General features: G+C 36.1%; 1 protein-coding gene across 6 annotated transcripts in view; it reads left to right on the top strand.

The window, feature by feature from the left end:
* GOLGA4 (golgin A4) overlaps positions 1–16084 on the top strand; it is a 135339-nt gene extending 119255 nt beyond the window's left edge. For 4 of the 6 annotated variants that reach the window (XM_059390576.1, XM_059390574.1, XM_059390573.1 and 1 more), the window contains 4 exons: positions 618–721; positions 5759–5845; positions 12750–12812; positions 15383–16084. In XM_059390576.1, the coding sequence (XP_059246559.1) occupies positions 618–721; positions 5759–5845; positions 12750–12779 (221 nt within the window). In that variant the 3' untranslated portion in view covers positions 12780–12812; positions 15383–16084. The remainder of the gene's footprint in view (positions 1–617; positions 722–5758; positions 5846–12749; positions 12813–15382) is intronic. The other 2 variants (XM_059390575.1, XM_059390572.1) reach the window with 1 other exon arrangement.
* The last annotated feature ends 1694 nt before the right edge of the window (positions 16085–17778 follow it).

Genomic DNA, 17778 nt, shown 5'->3' with positions numbered 1-17778 from the left:
GGCCTTGGTTAACAGATGGACTATAACTTTTTATGACAGACTTTAAGATATTGAACCAAAATATTTGAAAACCACTAAAATGGCCTTCATATTTCATGCATTTTCAAGTTATTTTATCTGCCCTATGTATCCAAAAAGTTTTGAAAACTTGAAAACTTAAGTGCTTTTAGATTTGGAATACTAGAAAAACTGGAATTCTTTTCTGAGATACTAAGTTCTTAATAAATAAAAATGATTATTAATTTTAGTCATCGTGGAAAATCTGAAGTCCACCATTTAATACTGAGAAGAGAAATACCAGTTTTAAGGAATCTTTGTATTCCCTAAGTATAGTCTTTTAAAATTTCCATGCCAAAAGGAGGAAGAGGAGGAATTAAATTTGAGAAGTTAAAATTGAGAAATAAAATTGCGTAATAATTCTTATTTTCTCTCCCATCAGAAAAATCCTAATTGGAATGCTTTGTGTATGTATGTGTAATACCATACAGTATAATACAATCAATATAAGGGCGATGCCTCCTTTTATTCCTTTAATCTTTAGTTTTCCTAGTGTTTAAGTAATAAGGAGCTTATCTGGCTTTTCTTTACAATTTGGTCTGGTTTTTTTTATTTGACAGGTGGCAATTTGTACCACACTGATGTCTCGCTCCTTGGAGAACCTACCGAGTTTGAGTATTTGCGAAAAGTGCTTTTTGAGTATATGATGGGTCGTGAGACTAAGGTATAATTCATTTCTGATGATTTGGCATGTGGCTTAATTTAAAAGGCAATGTGCCTGCTTTTAGTACATTAATACACCTATTTATTGTTGGCAGACCATACATGCTAATAATAGATAATAGGTAATTTTGTTATTGTTCTTAGCTTACAAAATTTTATTGACAGATTCTGCTTTTATTTGTTACAGTTATAAAATATTAATTTAAAAAATACTGTTGGAAGATGCTGAATACTAAAAATTGAAATTTCATTAACTTAGTACTTTGTGAAACATGTGGCTGTTTTTATTTTTGACCTCAAATCTTTAGATTTCATTTTCATGGAAACTTTCAGGGTAAGGTAAAAGTATTGGGAATGGTTATAATTAAGAATTAAGTAATAGACCAGAGAATTAAGTAGTCACTTAGAGATATTTAGAAATACTGTACGTTAGTCACTGAGAGAAAATCATTCCTATACATATGGAATATCGATCTTTAAAATTACTACATTATATAAGTAATAGTGTTTGTCTAAATATGTTTTCTGGAATGTTAAATTTATTGTAAGGTTTTTGAGTATATACTTTTGTCTTATTCTTGTTTGCTTCCCCTGCAGTGTTTTTAAAAGAGCCTTATATTGGACTTTTGATAAATGTATCTTTTTTTTTTTTTTTTAGAAGATTTTATTTACTTATTTGACAGAGAGAGCACAAGTAGGTAGAGCAGGAGGCAGAGGGAGAGGGAGAAGCAGGCTCCCTGCTGAGCAGAGAGCCCAATGTGGGACTCGATCCCAGGACCCTGAGATAATGACCTGAGTCGAAGGCAAAGACTTAACCCACTGAGCCACCCAGGCACCCTGATAAATGTATCTTGAATTGAACTGAATGTATTTAGGGAAATTCATGAGCCTTTTCTCAAAATTTTACATTTGAAGCAATATATTTTCTGACAGTACTTCAACTTTTTACCTTCATAAACTTCTACATTGTCCATATACCTTGGCTGAGAATGGGGTCATGAGTTTTCCATTTTTAGAAGCAATCAGTGTCTTAACTTATGGGTCTGGTGGGGGTTACTAAGTCAAAGAGTGCTAAACCAGTTCAGGGATGAGTTTGGCAGATATATTTAAAGCCTAAAAAGTAAGGGTATAAGGGCATAAGAAAGTCTCTTAAAAGAATATCATGAATTTATGGATTATAGATTCAGCCAAACACTAGGAGTTATAGGGCTCCAAGTCAATTGAATCCTTAATATCAATAGAAATCTCACTTCATTGTATCAAATAGTTTCAAATTAAAGTAATGTCTAGTGTGATCCTGAACATGTACACAGGAAGGTATGTAAATTCATAGTAATTCGGGTTCTTTTTCTTAAAGGAATTTTTTTTTTTTTAATTCTAAGAATAGCTAAGGCTGATTTTCTGCTTTTTAAAGCTAAGGAAATATAACGATCTCTTTTTTTTTTTTTTTAAAGATTTTATTTATTTATTTGACAGAGAGAAATCACAAGTAGGCAGAGAGGCAGGCAGAGAGAGAGAGAGAGGAGGAAGCAGGCTCCCTGCTGAGCAGAGAGCCCGATGCGGGACTCGATCCCAGGACCCTGAGATCATGACCTGAGCAGAAGGCAGCGGCTTAACCACTGAGCCACCCAGGCGCCCTAACGATCTCTTTTTAAGTCTTTATCTGAGGTGGGGTAGATAATTTAATGTTACCTTGTTATTGCAGGGAGGGAAGAGGGGTGTATCTTTAAAAAAAAGAGCTTCTCAGAACTTTAGCTCTATTGGTTCATTTGTGAATCTAAAGCTGTGATGCAGTTTTGCTAAATAAATTATTTAACCTTTTCTTGGTCTGTGAAATGAAGAGACTGACTGCCTCAAACTGTCTTCTGGAGGTTGCTAACTGAGGAGGATGAAATCTCTACAGAGTCTGAGTCCTCTTGAAGGAAGAGCCAGTCAGAGCATAGGTGTGTTTGGGACCAGTGCCTGTCAGCCATGTGCTTGTGCTTTTGGGGTTGTGCAGCTTGTTTTAGGCTGTGACTTAGGAAATAGCGGGAAGGGGTGTCTTCGGAGCACAGGCAGCCCTGTCTAATACCTGACCAGGAATCTGTGTGGCAGATTGCTCTCTTTAATCTTCAGCATTCAGTGCATCTGGTTACTACAGATGATTAGTCTGTCATTGTGCTGTCACATTTTACAGGTGTAAATACAGAAAATCGGCAATAGATACTATTGGGCTCAATTTACTGCTTATTTATTGAGCACTTGCTACATGTGGCCCATTGTTTTATCACCATGATGGGTAGAAAGATGAAATTTGACACTATCACTAAAGGTTTTTTTTTTTTAACACCATCCCTAATTTTAAGTAGTTTATTATATAGTAAGAAAGTGGACCTGTTTGCAGTTAAGCATAAAATGATCCAGAATGTTGTCGGGGCTGTTAAGAGAGGCACAGAGTTCTGCTGTTGACTCATGGGAAGGTCAAGAAGGACATTGTGGAGAAGCATGTATGTCTGCTGGGCTTTAAAGTCAGGTGGGGGGTTTGTGGGGCTGGTTAGGTTTTAATAGATGAACTCAGGACAGGAGGGAAAGCCTAGACAAGAGGTCCAAGGCAGGAAATTGAGTGTGGGTTTTGGAATGACAAGTAGTCTGGTCCAACTGAAACACTGGATCTGTAGTGGAAGTGACTCCTTTTGGAGTGGCACAGAGTGTGGAAGGCATGGAATGTTTTCAGAGTGTTACCTGTAGGGATGGAGGAGGGTGGCGGGAGGGTAGTTAGCCCTTGAGCAGAGATTGATAAGAGCTCATTTTAGATGTATCTCTTACTGATTTGCTTAATTTCTACACATGAACAAAGAATTTGAACTGGAGACCAGGTTGTGGTTTTCAAGTGAGCCAGAGTGTATTGTGGCCTTTGTGATTTGATTCTCATCTGCAGTTGTATCTCGTCCTGCAGGATGTGTATGTCATCCCACCTGTGTTTCTTCATCTGCTTTTGTACACAGTGTTCCTTATTTTATGAGGCAGATGATTTATTTAGGAAAACCATATGTAGGACACACATTCTTATAGTATGAGGCTAAGTAAGTGTCCCTTCTTTTTTATGGCCTTCACTTTCTTTTTCTTGGGTTTTGATCCTCCATGCTAAATTCAGCCTGTTTTCCTTTTCAGTAGAAAGTGTTTCTCATCCTAACCTTTATTAAAGCTCCTCCCTCAAGAACACCTGCCAGGCGATGCCACCTCTAAACCAGGTGGCGCATTTGAACTTTTCCTTACTTCCCAGGGCCTGAGGATATTGTGTATAGAATAGACAGTCTGAGTTCTTTCCCAGGGTGTGGCAGAGAGCCCGGGCTTCTCCGTTTAAGTTTTCTGGCAAGCCAGGAAAGAGCTTTAAATTTTTACTGGGTAATCTGCAGTTTCAGGATCACTGATGAATTTAGAGGAGGGTTTCTCATTAGCATTGTCTACAAATATGAACAGACAACTAGCGACAGTTTGGGGTTTACTCGTAGACATGTTTGTGCATGTATGTAGTTTCAGAGCGAATATAAGTGGACTTTTGGGTACTTTGAATCTTACCAGCTGTTGAAATTAATTCCTAAAAACAGTCTTCATACACAGTATACCAAAAACCATTAAAAAATTGCTTCAGAGTGTTAATGAAAAGAATATTGAAACAATCACTACTTCATATTTCTCTTGTTGTTTCATGCCATGTATGCTTAGTTTCTAGACTGGTTTTGCATGGAAGATTCCATTCCATCTAGGCAATGCAATGTAAAGGATGAAAGTTTTGTAAAATGCCTTTAGAATTCTCCAAGAACTGTGTTGTTTTAAATGGTATTTTCTTGATACTCAAAATGGCAGAGGTAAAGATGAAAGGAAGGAAGGGGGCTGAAATCTTGCTGCGTATGGGGTTTGTGGTGGACGAACACTACTAGTTGAAATAAGTATTAGAAGTATCTAGAGTGCCTTACCTAAGCTTGGCACATAATAAGAATTTTAAGAACATTAATTTCTTTCCTTCCTGGAAATAATTTTACATTATATGTGATGGGAGTTTGTAAAATTTTTGGTTAACTGTTATGTCATCTTTTTCCTCAGTGACCTTCTCTAGTCCCCAGCCTTCACACACACACACGCACACACACACACACACAGTCTGTTTAACTGTGAACCAAGAGTGTAGAGTGAGTTCTCTAGGTGACCCTGCCATCCTCTGTGGGAATCCTCAGGGGAGAGCACTAGCACCTGAATTTGTATGTAAGCACTGAACTTTGTTGTCCTACTTATTTCGTGAGTGTATCTTATTTCATAAGGTATCTTCTTTCCTCTCTGTCTCCCTCAAAACATCTCATCTTGATACAAAATAGGGAATTTCCACCTTTGAGGAGAATTTTCCACGAACTTTTGGGTGACAGTCTGACTTACGGTATATTCATTTAGATCTGCACAATTTATGATCTTGTTTTGCAAGCCACCATGTGTAATGTTTTGATTCATCATGTTTTCTACCAAACAAAACATCTTGTGTTTATTTAAAATGTAATTGTATTTCTATTAGGCTGATGTGCTGCATGTTGTAAAAAATACCTACTAAGCATGTTCATGTTCATGCAGTAGCCCATGTTTATGAGATATATGATGTGATTTAGTTAAAGCTGAACTCGGGATTATCTAATTCTGATTATTTAGAGCATATGTTTGGCAATACATCACTTACTAGATAGATTTCTATAAATAAAAAGCTTAATGAGTTATAAAGTTTCATCTTAATTAAGACAAAGGGCCAAGAGCATTAGAACTTTATATAGCTTCATGCTATTGTAATTGCATCTTCTTGAAATAATACCAACGCAGACATTGTGAGGAGTCTTTTTAAATCGAAATTCTAGTGTTGACTGCTATTTCCTTGACTAATACCTTCACATCATACTTCTTTGGTCGTGGCTTCCATTGAGAGCACTAAAGAATCCCACCGCAGAACATGTCAGAATGGGGTGAGACTTCGTCTGCTTCATTGTCTATTAGTGATCATCTCTTGTTGTTTTTCTTGTAGACTATGGCAAAGGTTATAACCACTGTACTGAAGTTCCCTGATGATCAGACTCAGAAAATTTTGGAAAGAGAAGATGCTCGGCTTATGGTAAGCTTTAAAAGTAGGCTACAGATAGAAGAGGACTTTATCCTATCTTTTTGTAAAGACTTTGAGTTGGTAAAGATATTTTAAATGTTTAGTTTTTATTGTACCTAGCCTAAAAAGTGAGAGTGAATCTACATTAGGAGAGTTGCATCAAGGGCAAATATGAATTGGTGTCCTCAACGAAGGAACAGTCTTCTTCAAGAGCGTGTATGAGGTTGACACCCTTATATGCTGTATGTGGGATTTCCAGAACTTGGGCTATTTATGGAAAGTACAGAAAAGGCATTTGTTCTGGTATCTCCAGTAATAATTTTTTTTAAAAGATTTTATTTATTTATTTATTTGACAGAGAGAGAGAGAGGGAGAGAACAAGCACAAGCAGGGGAAGGCAGAGGGAGAAGCAGGCTTCCTGTCGAGCAGGGAGCCCAATGCGGGGCTCAGTTCTGAGAACCCTGGGATCATGACCCAAGCCAAAGGCAGCCACTTAACTGACTGAGCCACCCAGATGCCCCTCCCGTAATAATTTTTAAAACCAGTTTACACCATGATGTTTGATGTCCTATAGATTAGATCTCTCTTTCCTACTTTAGTTATTTTCAAATACAATAATTCTGAGTGAAGAATTTAAGCATTTTTTAGTTCTTGACATAACCAGCAAGGGAAATGTGGATAACTGAATTAATTAGGAACCTTTGTGTGTAGTCAGCTGTAATTGAAATGAAGCAAATACACATTTTATAAATTATGCAGAATTATTCCCATGCCTAACTTTTTGCCCTGAGCCAGTAATTCAGTAAGAAGATCCATTCTAAGCAGAGTGTGAAATTTGTGAAGTCTTAGGTCCTGCCCCAGCTTTCTCTTTCTGCTTCCTTTTCTTGTCTTGCTGGTACCCTACAGCACTGTTCACATCCTCCTGTTTCTTGTTTCATGATCCCAGCACCACTGTTCTCTTCTCTATCCTCGCTAAAGCAAGCAAAGATTTTCTCCTTTATGATGGGTTAATCTATGTCTGAATATCTCCAGTAAGAAGGGCTAAGTCAGTAAACCTCTCGAAGCATCCCATTTTATCTCAACAGAGTATGTGTCTTATAAAAGTTCTTGCTTATCTTCCTTCCTGAAGTAGTTACCAATTTGTTTTGTTTCTAACCCATGGAACTCAACCAAAAATCTGGGGATAGCCTGAGTGGAGGACTTTTCCTCTCCAGTCCAGACACCCTGCACCTGTCAGCCATTTCTTTCTTTCTTTTTTTAATTTGCTCATTTTATTTATTTTCTTTTAAAGTTAGGCTCCATGCATGATGTGGCACCTGAACTCAAAGCCCTGAGATCAAGAATTGTATTCTGGAGCACCTGGCAGGCTCAGTTGGTAGAGCATGTGACTCTTGATCTCAGAGTCAGGAGTTCAAGTCCTGTGTTGGGCATGGAGCATACTTAACAATAAAGAAAGAAAAAGTTGCATCCCTGCCGACTGAGCCAGGTGTGATGCTTCTCTCCTCTGATGCATTGCACAGGGCCAGTCGTGAAGGAATCCAGTGCCTCAGGCACATCCTGACCTCCTCTTCTTGCGTTCTGTAAAGTCATCCCAGCATCCCTGACTCTTGTCCCAGTACTCCATTGCATATTATATCATATACCTTTTGTATATTTTCTGAGACAGTTGCAATTATTTTGGTTAGCATTTAAGTATTTTTTGGAAAGCATTCCTCCCTATAATTAGTGGCCTGAAAAACATTGTTAATACCTCTATAGTTATTTCTGGTGACAAATATTTTTTACAAGAAGTATATCAATATAATGTATGCCCTTGGTCAATAGAATATTGTTTTAAATTATTGCAAACGTTAATTCTAAAACCATGTAGTTACTCGGAGTAGTTTTCCTCCTCATTGAATAAAACAGCTGTGTCTTTGTGAAAATAAAACTCTCCAGTGCAATTGGAACCTGTCACCACGATTCTGTCATTATGGCCCAGTTTAAGAAAATATTTTTAAATGATCTAAAATAGCTCTGTTCATTCTCCCATGGCCTCTTTATCATCTTGATGTTAGGGTATGGCAGTCTCTTCTCTTACTGTTGGGCTACATTTTATCATGGCTTTGGCAATATGGTGGGAAATAGTCCCCTTCAAGTTATACTCACATGCAGTCTTAAATTGGTTTGTCTTGAAGGAAATGAATTGAATTGATAAATAGTGAACCTTGTAAAGAAAAACCCTTTAAAGCAGATGGAAGTTCTTTTTTTTTTTTTTTTTTTTTTTGCTTGACTGAAAAGAAATCTTTGAAAAACATTTTGCTCTTTATTCCTGGATCAAGTGATGCTCATTCTAGGTAGGGATGAAGTGGTGACTGTTCATTTCTTCCTGAAATAATCTTCCCTTGTCCCAAAAGCTGACCTGCCCAGGAAGAAAGTCCCACTCTTTCCACTGCTGCTTCAGGCAGAGTCTTATCCATCATTAGCTTTTTCTTAATGAATGAGTTCAGTCAGCAGTTACCTATTCTTCTGTTCGTTGTGGCAGGTATAGGAAAATTGGAGATATGGAAGAGAATTGTTGTTGACCTTGTGGGAGCCTTTAGTTTTAGGGGGAAGAGGTAGCACACATTCATTATGCACAAATAAAAGATATGTCTAGTAATATAATTCAAATAATAAAAATAGATGCTTATCTGTGTTATCTAGGAAATATGAAATAATGTATAATAAGCATGAAGTGAGGCCCAAAGATGGCTTGTAGATCAATTTGAGTCACCTTTTGTTGGTTTGAGATTCTTGATACTTGAGAATGATTCATGGTTGGTTTTTACATTAGATGAGAAATTCAGATTGTTGATTGAGAAAGTTGAACCAAAAAACATATTAGCATATAAGATTGCTACCGTTCATAAAATGAGCAGTAAGACCCATTGTCTTTGAACAGGTCTCTTGAAATTATAACTTAGTTTTTACTCCTGTCCAATGAGCTGTAGCTGATTAGAATAAAACACTGCAAAACAAACTGAATTCTGTTTTCCTTTTCTTTTTTTAAAAAAGATTTTATTTATTTATTTGAGAGAGAGAGCACAAGCACAGGGGATGCAGAGTGAGAGGGAGAAGCAGGTCTCTGCTGAGCAGGGAGCCCGATGCAAGACTTGATCCCAGAACCCTGGGATCATGACCTGAGCTGGAGGCAGATGCTTAACTGACTGAGCCACTCAGGTGTACCAATTATTTATTGACTTTTCTTCTTATAATAGATAATTAAGATATTCAATAGAAAGATATTTATATCTTTTCAATGTAAATATATAAGATATCTTTCTTAACCATATAGAAAACAGGTTTTTTTTTAGGAGCTTATTAAATGAGCATTTAAAAACTGTTTAGTGGGCGCCAGGGTGGCTCAGTGGGTTAAGCCTCTGCCTTTGGCTCAGGTCATGATGTCAGGGTCCTGGGATCGAGTCCCACGTCAGGCTCTCTGCTCAGCCGTGAGCCTGCTTCCCTCTCTCTGCCTGCCTCTTTGCCTACTGGTGATCTCTCTCTGTCTAATAAATAAATAAAATCTTTAAAAAAAAAATAACTGCTTAGTGACATTAGCTTTAAATGTGAGTTCCAGTTGGATGTTTTCTGTAATTTGTTATAAATGTGCAGTACAGTTTCCATTGTATTTAAAATCAGCATCTTGAGTACTTTGTTATTTTAGCTTTGGAGGCTGAAAAGCTGGTAAAAGTAAACCAAAACAAACCCAAGCACATTGCAGAGCTGCCTTCCCACCCATTAATTTTGGGGATGCTCGAGAGAGAGTGTGGACTGCACTTTGTGCTGACAGTGCACGGCCACGCCAGTGTTTGCATTATTTAGTGGGTGTTGTAGGAGGAATGCAGTCTAAAACTTTGCTTTGTGACTCAGATGATTATGTATTTGCTTTTTGGCATTGATCAAAGAATTTCTGTAACTGCTGATAAGGTATTTCTCAATATACCTCTTTTTACTCTATCTCTTCTCCCCTCTCAGTTAGTTTTACACTCTGTATTTGAAAACCCCATTACAGAAAACAACAGTTATTACTTAATAAGAGCTTTCAGAGTTTAACCCAATTTCAAGATTATATTTTGTAGATGAGAAATTGTTATCTGTCAATGTTAAATTGTACAGCATAATTAAATTCTGGCTTCTTTGAGGGCTGTGATATGTAGAGAAGGAATCCTGTTCCTTCACTGACAAGTCTCAGAGCCTCTGTTTCTTGACAAAACAAACATCCCCTTATTAGGGTTGTCGGAAGACTGGAGTTTAGTGCTTGCCCTAGGTTTTTGGGATGATGGTACAGGGGGCAGTGATGGTCACTTAGCCACTACATGGCAATACTTGTGTGTGGAATGTCTTTCCTAGATAAGGAGACTTAGAAAGGTCAGTTAATATTAATGTGTATAAGATCAGCCATTAAAGATGTCAGGAGGACAGTGAGGTCATTTCGCAGCAATGATACCAGCTCAGAAAATGTCCCCGTGTCCACTCCAGTGCCTTAGAGTGCCAGCCATAAGCAGCACCGCTGTGGTGAGAGACTGCGTTTCACCAGCCTAGCCTGGCTAGCCCTTGAGCAAGCCCCTTCCATGTTTCATGTTTCTGGTCTGCGCCAGTGAAATGAGCTTGTAGGATTATTCTATTTCTAAATTTCTTTCTCTCTTAAGTGCTGAATTATTTGTAGATTTTCAAGTTTTAGATTTGTTTCAAGTGGGAAAAAATTGCCTTATGTACAACAGGCAGAAGTTCAAAAGAAAACTCACATAGTATATGCACACAGTTTTTGGTGAGAGCAGTCTTTTTCTTTCTCTTAGCTTTTCAGCTTACTGTGCTGGATACTCCATTTTGTGGTGGTTTAAGCAGTTTAGATGGCCAGAGTAGACTAGATACTTGAGTAACAGGGTAGGAGCTAGAGTACATACAAAAGTCTTTGACTTGTCTATTTTTTTATTTAGGATAATTTTATTAAGAAAGTTTCTTTCAGTCAGGTGCTAGCTCATCTCTTAGAATTGATAGGTTCTTTTGTTATATAGACATCTCTTTTAAAAAGTGTTCTTAGAAATGCATTTTTCTTTTTCGGATGCTAGCAAATTGAATGACATGTTTCACCTAGATGGCTATTCTCTTGATGACTCCATTGAAGAAAAAAAATTTTTTTTCTCTTCTGTTGAAGAAAACTTGGCTTATTTTCATCCCCCATCCACTCTTGTCATTTTTAAAAATTTGATTTCAACTTTATTTTTGCTTTTCTTTCACACTGATCCTTTGTGTTGCATCAAGTTCTTGATCAGTCCTTGCCCTCAACTAGTCTTGTACTTAAGTAAATGTTTCTCACTTTTCCCCTTCAGTTGGAATTTTAAGAATCTCTTCTGAGTTAATAATTCATCTGAGGTTTTCAAGCATTGTTAGATCTAGAAGTTTTCTATCCCAGAAGAGACTTACCTTTGCTATTGTGTGGGCTCAGTAGATGCATGGAAGGTGGATCAGGAAACAGATGCAAATAGATACTGATGGCAAAGTGAAAAATACTGTACAGACAAAGTATGTATTTATTGTCTCAGGTGGTTTTGATTCTTGATTTTGTTAGAATTATATAATATGTGGTCATTGCAAAAGAAAACATTGCAAACAATTCAGAATCATATTACACAGAGAGGGAGACCTTCATGTTTTTAGCTTCCCAATACTTTCTCTACCATGCTGTGATTATCTCTGTTAATAGTCTGGTGAATATCCCCAGGCTTTTTTATAATTTATAAATATATATTTATAATTACATTTTTAATCACAAGTATTTTATAGAAGTGGCAGAATGCAACAGCTTGCTTTTTTTACTTAACATATTTCTGTTTTATTCCACCACATTACAAATTGGTGTACCTTATACTTTTTACTGGCTGATTGTATGATTATATGGATGTCCTACAATTTAGTTCACCAGTTTGTCATTGATGGACACGTAAGCCATTTCCAATTTTTCAATACTTACAAACACAGACACAGGGAGCATCTATATCCATATATATATTATATATATATATATATAATATATATATAAATTTTTGCCTACTTCTGCAACTTTTTCAATAGGATACTGACCTTATTGTGTTGTGTGTGTTGCAAATATTATTTTCTTGTTTGTCTTTTGATTTTGCTGCTTCTTACTAACTGCACCATTAAATATAACAGATAAGTAAAATTATTCTTCTGAGGTTACACTAAAAACAGACTCAGATTTTATAAATAACCTCTTTTTTTTCTGATGCTATTTTAAAGCTAACTGGAAAGCTAATTAATACTTTTAGATAGGACAAAGAATTTAAGAAGGTTGTACAGTAAAAAGTGTGTTTGAGATTGGGTCCCTTTGAATGGAAATTTTGGTTTTGGTCAGCATTCCTAAAACCATTCTTGACAATGTACTGTTGAATTACAAGAGGGTTATTTAGTGAGAAAACAGACAAATATTAGGAATTACAGTTCAGCATATAGACATACTATATTCACACCCAACAACATTTTCCCTCAAATTTTTGATGGTAAATTGAGCTCATATAAATCAAATTTTAACATGTACTTGAATGGAATTATGAAAGAAATCTTTTTATAAAGCAAATAATCATACCCAATCAATCTACTATATATTTACTTAAAGTGTGAAGTAACTTTAAGTACATTGTTCAAATTTTTAAAGTGAAGTTGCAAATGAAAGCTACATAATATAGTTACTTAGGATGGGAGGGAGGTATTACAGATTTCTTATATTTAGCCTATGCTCCCTTGATTTGGGGAGATTTGAGAAAATGTTAAGTACATTCTGTTTAATCCTTTGAAATTCATATACACATATAGTCTCTGTGTTATATATTAAGTCTTAAAACTAACCCAATAAGCTTTTTTTCTTCCTGGCTTGTAGTATACTTCACCTCGCAGTGGTATCTTCTGAGTAAACCATCAGTCTGTGCTTAGTTAGCATGTGGTGAGTGAAGAATAATGTCTTGTGTCTTTTGTGCAAAAATCAAATGTATTGCATGATACTAACCATTTCGCTGGAATTCTTTTGCTCTGTTGTTTAATGAATATATGATTATGCCATGGGTTAATATAGGTATTTTCTGTTAATTCTGTTTTATAGATTAATAATATATAGATTAATAATCACCACCACCAGTAAGAGTTATATAATTTTAGGAAATTTTGCTTCTTTAAATAATAATTGAAAGTTTAAAAATTCCTCTTTAAAATTTTATTAATTGAAAAAAATTTATTTTATCATCTTTTTTGTGTTTTTTTTTTTTCCCCAAGAATGGTCTTGGTAATTAAATTAATAAAGATTGTGAAAGAGAAATGAAAAATCATTTTATAGATAGAGGTGAAACGATATATTTCACAAAACCAGAATTTAAAATACTTTAAGGCCCACTTATCAAAGCCAACCTGAAGTAATGAAAAACTAGTAAAGTTGATTTAAAATAAATGCAGTTTTATTACTTCCTGGGATCATATTGTACAACAAGGACACCTCTGTCCCGAGGAGACCTTTAAGCAGCCTGCTTTGATTGAATGTGGCTGTTTGTAGTTAGCATATTGTTATGAGGAAGTGAAGGCATCTATACTGTCTTCACCATTTAAACACCCCTGCCATCAGCTCCATGTATTAGTCATGCTGGTGGCTTGAGTTGGCAAGAACCTAACATTTAGGATACATCTTTACCTCTGACTTTGCTGCTATTTTTACAAATGAGAAATAAGTTGGATTGCAGTTAATAGAGCTTTGTTGAATTAAGATAAAGATTCTCTGTGACTGTTAATTCGGCTAAGATTCAGCTAATGGTATCAGGGTTTCAAATGCCAAATATACAGTTTTTCTTTTTTAATCTTTTAGCTTTAAAAATCATATATGATTGCATTTGAGTCTCATTTTGATTTTAGTGTATATCAGTTTACTTGCCTTAGTGCTTATCTAGAACTATCGTTAGTCTTTAAGTCCCTTAAATTTTCCTTTTTTCATGGTATTATAAGTACTGCATCATGCTTGTCTTTGTATCATTTAAATACTATCATTTATCACAGGAATTGTGTACTATGTAGCATTTTATTGATTGATTAATTGATTGTCTCTTCAACTTTTATTTTGAAAAATTTCAAACATAAGATTTTTAAAAATGGTGCAGTGAACACATATATACCCTTCACCTATATTCACCAATTCTTAACCTTTTGCAAGATTTCCTCACTTGTTTTCTCGCTTTTGCTCTTTCTACATATATATCTTCCCCCTCTTAGCACTTGACCATTGCTTGCAAACAGTTGTGCTTGCAAACATTTGACAATTACTTGCAAACTTGCAAAATAAATACTTGAGCAGATATCTTTAAGAACAAGAGCATTTTCCTACAAACTCAACAATACAATTAACCACTCTGAGGAAATTTGGTATTAACATAGTACTGTTACCTAATACTAGTAAATATTCATATTTTTCCTGTTTTTCAAATAATGTTTTTGATAATTTTTTAAGTTCCAGGATCCACTCAGAGATTGCACATTGCATGTCATTGTTATGTTTTTCTAGTTTCCTTTAAACTAGAAAAGGTCTCTCAGCCTTTTTCTTTTTTTTTTTTTGGTCTTTCATGACATTGACATTGTGCAGCATTATTGAATCATGCATGAATGTCTTTTTTCACAACAGTACAAGCTAAGGGTTCAAAATAATAACTGACACAGAAACTTAAATATGATAGAAGATCTTTCTCTCATCTTCTCTAGGTTTCCAGGACCAACATGATTATTGAGCAAGTTTTATAAATAATACACTATTGGATGTACATCATGAATATCAGTGGATTATATTTTTCACTTATAAATTGTAAAGACCTTCAGACTTTAAAACTTTTTCTTTCCATTAAATATGTATTAAAAGTTTCTATTAATTTTATTTAGTAATTTATTTTTGTGGCATTTTAAATTAATCTGGCTACTGGCTTTTAGCATTTTAATCAGAGAAACCTTGTTAGGTTTCTCATTAGCATCATTTCTCTTAGCATTTTCAGGTTTTTAAAATTGAGTTTGTTAATTTCTGATGAGGCATAGTTTTTTTACACCAAAATGCTGTTTGTCCTTTGCTGCCATGCATTTCATCCTGGGAGAATTGCAATATGTAGAAAAGCCAGCACATTAGAGAAAAGGAAAGAACTCTCTAACCTGTTTAAATCTAAATAGCCACGTCCTTGTGAGGTTCTGCCAAGTCAGCACACGTACTCCTGGCTTCTCCAGCTATGACCAGTAGCCTTCAGGACAGGTGAAAGGTGGCAATTCCAGATGTCACTGAAACGTCCTGTCTTTCAGGATTGCTGATCTGTAGGATCTATAGGTCAGAAGAACATTAATTTTTAGATTTTCTTTTTTGGATTTAATATTTAGAGAATATTTCTACTTTAATCCCTAGGCCATAGAATATAATTTTATTTTAACTTGAAAAAAGCCAATCTCCCAAAAAGTTGGCTTAAAAATTTTTTTCTTTATCCTTTTTTCCTTATTCTTTTCCAGTCATGGCTCCGATCGTCATCTTGAAGAAACAGGGTGGTGCTGTGGGGCAGGCATGGAGCACTGTCTGCGTTTGTCCTTTTGAGAAGAGCAAGCTGTTATTCAGGGCCTGTTACAGAGCCAAAGACCAAGATAAACCTGACATTGGCCTGCAGATATATTGCAGAATACCTTTCAGATCGAATACATCAGCGGAGAGATGGTGATAGTTTTTTTTCTTTTTTGTTGGGAGGAGTTTATGTTGTTTTAAAGATATTTTGAATAACTCAACCTGACTTATGGGCTCATTTAATGTTCCTTTTTTCCATTCTTTTTGTCCCTCTTTTTAAAGAACTGCTTGCCTTTCCTATTTATTTTTAGGGTGATTTCTTTTTAAAGACTTGTGCAATACATTTTGAGGTGAAACTTAGTAGATTTTTTTCTGATAAACTAGAACATTTAATTGAGTATTTTATCCAGATTGATTTGTTGAATATTTGCTAAAGACTAGTTCTTTAAGCTATACATATGATAAATCCAAACAGCAGTACCTCATTGTTTACTTAGCTTTTGTACTTATATTTTTCAGAGGAAAAAATACTACTGTAAATTGTAAATAGTCAATATTGTATTGTATGCATACTGTATTGTATGCAGATCGTGACTGTTGGCAGTGTCATCTTGGAAGAACAGATAAATAAAGTTTATTTACTATATAAAATTTGATTACTGTGCTTTTTTACTGTGTTGGAATGTACAAAATAGGTAAATAATGTTCTATCTGGGTGAATATTTTGAGGAACTGTTTGTCAAGATCGCTAAACCCTAACCATTTGGAAAGATTTTTTATGTTCAAAATTAGCATGACCAAGTTAGAAGTATGGAAACAAAAAATACTTCATGATGTGTGTTTCAGGAGTCTGCCAACTTGGGGATGCCTCCTGTCTCTGGAGTAGACCATACTCTGATTCTTTTTAAACTTAATGAGAGAGCATCTCTTGGACAGGAAGATGGGAACTGTTCAGAGGGTTTCACACACCCTTCATATTCTGGCAAACACAGTACTCAGTATGTGGGTATACCTAACCTCTGCCTCAAGATGGGGTCTCAATTATCCAGACAATGTGGACCTTCGCATTACTGGTGTATCTTATAGTGTGATAAAGAATGGGCAGCTCGGAGGGGTAATGACCGGTGGGTCTTCCTAGCTAACCCACAGCTGATTCCTTTGAGGACTACTGTTTTAGCAAGGGGAGGGCGTCTTCTTACGCACCCCTCTTTGTTTAAATCAGGATTCACTTAAGGGGCAAAATTTTGTGCCACCAGAGGGCTTAGGACAACAGTCATGACTTCTTTTTAATACATCTTTTCCTAAGGTAGAAATTGTGGACTCCTCTGAAAGTTATATACAACTTGCTACTGATGTGGTTATGGAGCTAAGCATATCAGCACCCTTTTCCTAGAAAGGGTCAGAGTCAGATAGTATTTGCTTTAAAGGCCAAACAGTCTAGGCCACAAGCCACGCTACCCCCGCTCCCACCCCGTCACTGGAGTACAAATACAATCCTAGGTAATATATAAATTAATGACCATAGCCATGTTTCAGTAAAACTTCATTTGTAAAAGCAGGTGGCAGGCTGGATTTGGCTCACAGGCTTTGGTTTGCCAATCCTTGAGGAAGTGAACAAGCTGGATCTTAAACATCAAATTTGGGGAAGGGTGCCCATTGGTTAAATCAGGGGTTGCTTGTTTTTCCTCAGTGCAGGTTTTTAGCCTCTCTTTCAGAAGAAACTACAACAAATTCAGTTCGCTTTGATTAAGAATGATGATGACATTTTCTCAATGACTTGTTTCAGCAAGAAGTTTCAAGTCTTACATTGAACCCAGTGTCAGGGTCTCAGACCCACCTGGGACCTTTTCTTGAAAACCCCCCTATAACTGAGTCTGATTAATGCCTGGGGAAATGAGAATTTTCCAGAAATACTTACAGGATGTGTTTGCATCACAGACTGCTGAGTACTTTGCCCTCTACTCGGATTGTTACTTGTAGACAAAGAAGGAGGTTTGTGATGGCTGAGGGTCAGCCCAAGGTTGCAGAGAGAGAGCTGTGATCCCCATACTTAGATCCTGACCCTGGGGCTCTGAACCCAAGACTTACTCCAAGACCTCATGACTGCAGCACATGAAAAGGTTGATGGAGTAAATTTATTGCCAGGAAACTACATTTCACTTTGAAAGGTGTTAGATGCTAGAAAGATGTTGCATTCGCAAGTTTTTGGTAAAAATTTCACTTGTAGCTCTAGGAATTAATTTTATACCCACTTTGTTTAGGTCAGATGCATGTGAATCTTGGTAGACAACTACCTGTATATTGATGTCTATCTTAGTCTCTTCACGCTGCTATAACAAGAATTCCACCA

This window comes from Mustela nigripes, chromosome 2 (assembly GCF_022355385.1).
Source record: "Mustela nigripes isolate SB6536 chromosome 2, MUSNIG.SB6536, whole genome shotgun sequence".
Lineage (NCBI taxonomy): Eukaryota > Metazoa > Chordata > Mammalia > Carnivora > Mustelidae > Mustela > Mustela nigripes.
This window is presented reverse-complemented; position numbering and strand designations above follow the sequence as displayed.